The 6943-nt window shown below is 28.5% G+C and overlaps 1 protein-coding gene across 1 annotated transcript; it reads right to left on the bottom strand.

The window, feature by feature from the left end:
* Window positions 1-24: 24 nt before the first annotated feature.
* LOC114166575 (uncharacterized) lies at window positions 25-2490 on the bottom strand. The gene is made up of 2 exons (XM_028051323.2): window positions 2290-2490; window positions 25-479 (listed from the first exon to the last, which is right to left on the bottom strand). Exons 1-2 carry the CDS (start codon window positions 2410-2412, stop codon window positions 204-206), a joined length of 399 nt encoding a protein of 132 aa, XP_027907124.1. The 5' UTR covers window positions 2413-2490; the 3' UTR covers window positions 25-203.
* Between the last annotated feature and the right edge of the window lie 4453 nt (window positions 2491-6943).

Below are 6943 nucleotides of genomic sequence, written 5' to 3' on the forward strand. Positions count from 1 at the left end.
ATGAAAACTCTTCAAACATGTTGAAAAGAAAAAAACACAGTTCAATATTCAATATGCGAAAGGTAAGAGAATAAACTAGTAGTACCAAACCAATCCAACAATAATAGCCTCCATCCACCCTTTATAGAAGAACATATACCAAAACTACTTTCACACTGTTCCTCCAAAAACACCAACTTCAATATCACAATGCAGCAATTTCATCAAACACCTTCTAAATCTGCGTCTTCTTTGGTGGTGATTGAAGGGGGTTTTTCAGAAAGCTTTTTAGGGTATTTTATGGCATTCAGTTCAACCTTTCTCAAAGCAGCTTTTCCAAGATCAACACCACACATGTCTGAGAGCCTCACAAGATAAAGCAACACATCAGAAAGTTCTTCTCCAAGATGAACTTTTTCTTCTTCTTTCCAATCTGGAAGACCCTTTGGAACCTCCCCTTTCCACTGAAATATCTCAGACAACTCTCCCACTTCACCCACCTGGGGAATCATTGCAAAGTCATCAAATAAGATACAACTGAACTTACCCTTTTTTGAGAAAGGAAAAGCACTGCAATTCGAGAAAGAATGTTTGAAATTTGAACTTAAAAATCAAATTTGATCTTTGTTGATTAAATTTTAAATCTAATTCAATTTCACAAAATTGACTTATAAAATGAGATTCACACCTCATTTATATTTTATTTATATTTTATGAAATTGTCTTATTCCAATGCACAATTCTCACTTATCGTGTGTGAAAATAAAAATGGATAATTAACAACATATATAAATTATTTAAAAAATTTTACTAAAATAAACTTTAAACCTAATTCAAATTACTTAATCGATTTATAAAATTTGTATTTCACTTGTATCTTATAAAATTACCTAATAGATAATTTATGACTTCCAACAATTATATTGCATCCATAATTTCATTTTTTAAATTTGAAATATTTATTCATTTTATTTTTAAAAAAATCCACAATTTTAATTTGTATATATTTCATTTTCTTGATTGAATTGTAAAATACCATAGCAATGATTTAGTTAATTCAATTACAAGAATTAAATATGAAAAAAATGATGGGATTAACTAAAATTACATATTTTATAAAATAAAAATTGAAATGTCTCGAAATAAAGAGACCAAATTACAGCTTCAATATACAGGAGATCCCAGAATTTTATTTAAGTATTAGAAAAGAACCTTATTATTCATTTTTTTTTCCTAATATTATTCATTTTTTTTCTTCTTTTTTCCCTAATATTCCATTATTCTTTTTGACACGCTAATGTACCATTTGTAAAGAATGGCATGGAATATATTGTGTGGGTTTCATCTTATATGTTATCAGTGTGATAACAACTTGCAAAGTGTAATTTTACCAACTTTTGCAAATATAAAATAAAATTTTTAAAAAGAGGAAAGAAAATATTTTATATTCTGATGAAATTTTAACATCATCTTCCTACTGTGTAGAAAAGAAACAATTTTCCATGTCCACAACTAATTTAATAAATCTTTTAACCTGGAATATATGGATCCTACGCATAAATGGACAAAAAAAAAAAATTGACAATGAGATTAAAAGGTGCAAACTTGATGAAAATACAATGTTTTCAAATTCAAATGCATAAATAAAGATCACAAACATGGTCAACATGCAAACACCCAAGATGAAGAATAAAAAGAGATTAAAAGAAACCAACTTTAAGAAAAAAAAAAAAAAAGAATCAGTGGTTCAAAATGCAAACACCCATGCCGAAGAACAAATGAGATTACAAGCAACCATTTTTGTTTTTTAAAACAATTTTTCCAAATGCTTAAATTATGATCACAAACATTCTTTGGTGGGTGATATTCAGACACCCATGACAAAGAACACAGAGAGAAAAGGAACCAACTTTAAAGAAAAAAAAAAATCAAAGTTCCCAAATGCTTAAATGAAGCTATATAACAAACAACCTCAGCTAAATCAATGTTCAAACACCCATGATGAAGAAAAACCCATTGAAAGGAACCAACTTCAAGAAAATTCCAATGTCTGCAAGGTCAAAACTCAAAACACCCATGATAAACAACAAAACAACACAAATTTGACTCACACACATAAAATCCTCAACAAAATTAAAAAAAGTAAGAATTTTGACATGGGCTTCTTGAAAAATAACACAAAAATTGACATGGGTTGGTAGAGAAATAGCAGCAGAAAGAAACAGTGTTCATGCAAGGTGAAATGAGAAGCAGAAAGAAAGCACATTTTTTTGTTTCTGGGTTGTGAAAGAGATGAGAAGAGAAGCATACCAAAGCCAAAAGGAGGTTCCTTGGGCTATGAAACTGCTCCCAATTCCTCTCCTTTGCAAAGTCACTCATAATCTGCTTAAGCTGATCAAGAGAAACAGGTGCTTCTTCAGAAACCCCAGTCATGTTTTCAGAGCAGAGAGAATGAAAACGATGATTGATGAAAACAGAGTGAGAGAGAGAGAAATGAGAATGAAGAAATGAAAACAGCTAGCACCTCATTATATAAGAAGCAGAAGACAAGAAAATGAGTGTGGAAAGGTTTTGTTTTTCTTGGAAAGAGTATTGAAACAATTGAGGTGGATGTTGCAGCAGTGTCATTTTCGGGAATTGGTGGAGATTTTTTGTTTTCTCAATTTCGTACAAAAAGAGAGAGCGAAACCCGTGGGGTGGACCCTTTTTTCTTTCTCCTTTTTAGGTAAATTATTTTTTTTAATCTTTTTAAGAAATATATAAAAAATTCAACATTAATAAATTATCAATAGGTTTAAATAAGATACGATTATATTATTTTTAATGTAAACCGAAGATAATAAGATCATTCTATTTATATCTTATTTTATTTTGAATTTAAAATTTTTATACAGAAATATTTCAAACTGCATGAAGTTGTTTGATATTTAATTATTTATTTGGTTTAATGTTTAATTATTTATTTGGTATTTATAGTTGTAATTTTTTTTTTCATAATTTATGTTAGAAAACTGTTTTCTTAATTTAGATGTACATGTATCTTACTTTTAATTTTTTGTAACATATATAACGATTCAGATTTGTTCACACAACTTATCCAAAATCACTTCTTAACTTAAGAACACAAAAACCTGAGAGAAAAATAATTAAAACAAAATAAGTTTTTATTTCGTAGATTTAAATTATGAGACTTTGTTATAAATTAAGTTTAACTCTAGATTGTTCTATATATATATATATTTTTTTTTTTTCATTTTTAGAAATACTTAATATAAAAATGGTCTATGTTCTAAAAATTAAATGTTATGCATATATAATTAAAAGAGAATACTTTAAAAAATGATAATTCATTAATCTTACCATTTAATGCTCCATTTTTTTCCTTTAATATTTTTGCTTCATTTAATATGATTTATTTTTTTTACTTTAATATTTTGGTTCATTTAATATGCTTTACTTTTTTTCCTTTAATATTTTCTTTTAATGCGGCATCAAAAATATTAATAAGCATTAATTAATTAGTTTTAATATGTATATAACTGATGTTTCCTCTTTGAAGACGTTACATGCGTATTCAATAACTATTATAAATTATTAATTCCCTTCAACTTTTTAAAGTTGATTTTGCAGAAATAAAAAGTAGTTGTATAATATTTTTTTTTTTTACTTTTTTTATTTAATACCACAATTGTATGTTTAAGTTAATTAAAAATACAAAAAAAATTATAATTATATATATAAAGTTATTTTTTTATAATTATATATAAAGTGTTTTTTTTATAATTATTTATTTTTAATTTATCTTTATAATATAATTCTTTATTTATTTTATAAAGATTAACCGTCATTTTTTAAAAAAATATTTCAATAATAATACTAATTATTATAATTCTTACATATTTTTTTTATAAAACTATTTTAATAATTAATTTTTTTATTTATTAATAATTATTTTTTTATTCTTTATTTTATTTATTTTACTTTATTTTTAATAAATATAAATTTATTTTATATATTAATTTAATATATATATATATATATATATAATATTATTATGTGCAGTTAAAAAATATGTACACAGGCATTTGTAATACTAATTAATGTAATATTGAATTTTGTAAATGATAAATATATAGACACAAATTTAAATATTTCAAATTTTAATGTTTCAAAAAGAAAAGTTTTATTTTCTTATTTAATAGTTAATGTATACATTTACCAATATACATCCTTCTCCATTTATCAAAGACTTGCATGTCTCGAAGAAAATTAGTTTCTTCATTTCTTTTCCTAAATTAGTTGAAGAAAATTATAATTGTTTAATTTTTTTTCACTCAAAGTAAAAAGTAAAATAAAAATAATGATTTGGTATCTAACTTAATTTTTTTTTTCATAAATAAAAAAGAAAATATGTGAGAGTAATATGTAACCAACTCAGAAGATAGTAAAACAGAAAATAAAATAATATCTTAATAAATATTTTTATTCTTTATTATACTTTATTTTATGATTTATTATTTATTAACATTAAATGTTATGTTATAAAAGAAATAAAAAATATCTAATTTAATTTCTATCAATTTTCAATATATACAATACATATAGTTTAAAATTTAAAAAAAAAATTAAATATACAAATATACTAATTTAAAAAATTTCAAAAAATTTAGGGTGTGTGGGAAAATGGTCCCCTCCAATCCCTTATAAGATCTACCATTGATCCTATGTTTATTTTCTACACAAGGAATATTAATTTTATATGTAGTTCTCACTATATTGAACAAAGATAATTAATATTTCTATTTTAATATAAATTTAAATAAATTACATACTATTTTTTTAAGTTATTTTTTAAGTTTTCTTAGTTTAATGTACATATTTTTATATTTTCTCTCTTTCTTGTCATATTTAATTTTTTTTTTCAATATTAATTAAATTAAGAGTACAATATTAATTAAATCAATGTACATTTTTTTTTCATTATGGTTTGAGTACATGTCGTCCTATACGACCTATATGTACTCGGTTGGTCGTGTACTTTAAAGGGTACTTTACCTAATGTAGTCTCCCTAGTCTCCCAGGTTGTGTATTCTCGGGGTACCCCACCTTGTACAGTATAATAGTCCCTCAGTCTTAACATACTTATATGTTGGAGACTGTGAGGTAATGACCATGGACGTTTGGATGCTGATTTCTCGATTTATGGTGTTTGGCTTATGGTGTTTTTTGCAAAGAAAATTTGTATTTCTTTGGTCGTATGGATGTACGAGTATAGTAGCCTCTCAACCTCGAGAAGTGTAAGTGACAAAGAGGTTTAATGTGTTTGGGAAGGTGTAGAGTCTTTGACAGATGGGATGTGGGTAGGCAATCAGAGCGTCATTGAAATCGAGGTAGCTTTTGGGAGTTAAAGAGTCGTGATACTTGGGCTTTTTTGCTGAAGGTCAGTGACTGTTAGTATGGGCTGGGGTAAGGCATTGAAGTGTTGCAATTTATCCTATAAATGGTGCTTTGCTTCATATTATTTTGACCAAGTTTTTGAATCTTTCTGCTGCTACTTCTTTCCTCTCCAGAATTCTTACAAGAAATACAGGAAGTTCGAGTACTAATAGGTATGTCCATAAATGGATATAATGCAAGTGCTGGTAAGGGACCATGTACTGACTGATATTTAGAAACGTCCGGGGATTCTTTGTCTATGTTATTGGGGATGACTATGGAAGTCACCGGGGAGCGTAATGAAGATCCTCTTGAGGAGCACGTTGAGAGTTCCCTTCCCAAAAGAGTTGGGTACAAATGGGTTCATGAAGAGGTTCGACTTCTGACCTGGTCGAGATTGTTGACTACTTGGCCCAATAATATATATGTCTTTTATTGGGGAGTAAGCCAGGATATAGCGTCCCTTAGGAGAGTGAGTGTTATAGATAGTGTATGCCATGGTTATGAAGGGGATAAATATGAGTTCTTTTACGTGTATATGGCCTTTTTTGTACAGTTACATGTCCAGTTGTCGTTCGGCGAGTTCACCATGGGTCTCCTTCGTCTTTTGAATGTTGCTCATACATAACTTCATTTGAATAATTGTGGTAGTTTACAATAATTTCGACTTATTTGCTAAGCTTTATACTTGTCTCTCACTCCAGAGAGTTTTCTTTATTTTTATGTTACCTGCCCAAAAGGGTTGGTTAAGTGGTTGTCCTAGGTGGGGAGGTTGAACTCGTGCCTTTTTTACGGGTACTCCCAGCATTTTAAGAGATTTAAGGATAGGTCTTTCAAGGTTTTAATGACCGAGGCCAGTAGGTTATACTTTTATGATGATGATGGTAAGCCAAAGTTTTCATTCTACTAGACAATCGAGCCTTATAGGTTCAAGGAAATCTCCAAGAGCTTGTTGTCTGTAGAGAATAGGCAAATAGTGGAAGTGTTGGAACAACTTTCTAAGAAGATCTTGACCCAGAAGATAATGCATTGTTATCTTTCTCCTAATCTGGATAAGGATATAAGCGATTCGTTTACCTTTTTCCATACCTTTTGTGATTTGGCTAATTTGAAAAAGATTTGTTTTTGCAAACTATATGGCTTAACACTCTGCCAAGGTCGATGCAGATGAGGACGTGTTTGCAAAGTTACGGAAGCATATGGCTGAGGTCGCTAAGGAGAGAGGCATGTCAATGTGCCTAACTTGACAAAGGCCGTTATGGAGACTTATCGTCTTGAGAGTACTTTGAAAAGGCCTACTCCTTCTAAACAAGTATATAAAGAAAATGATGTTTTCGGCGAAGGACGACACACCAAGTTTTTGTTCTAGTACTTCATAACTTAGTGGTCTTAACGGACCCAGCCTTAAGATGAGGAAAAATCTAGACCTCAATTTGACTAAGCAAGAGGTGGAAATGGTGGATGTGATGGACCCAAGTGTCACCATAAAGGCTATACTGGAGTTTCAGACACGGTCAATGATCATGAG

Source organism: Vigna unguiculata, chromosome 10 (assembly GCF_037176805.1).
Source record: "Vigna unguiculata cultivar grain cowpea cultivar isolate G323 ecotype 2 chromosome 10, ASM3717680v1, whole genome shotgun sequence".
NCBI classification, from domain to species: domain Eukaryota; kingdom Viridiplantae; phylum Streptophyta; class Magnoliopsida; order Fabales; family Fabaceae; genus Vigna; species Vigna unguiculata.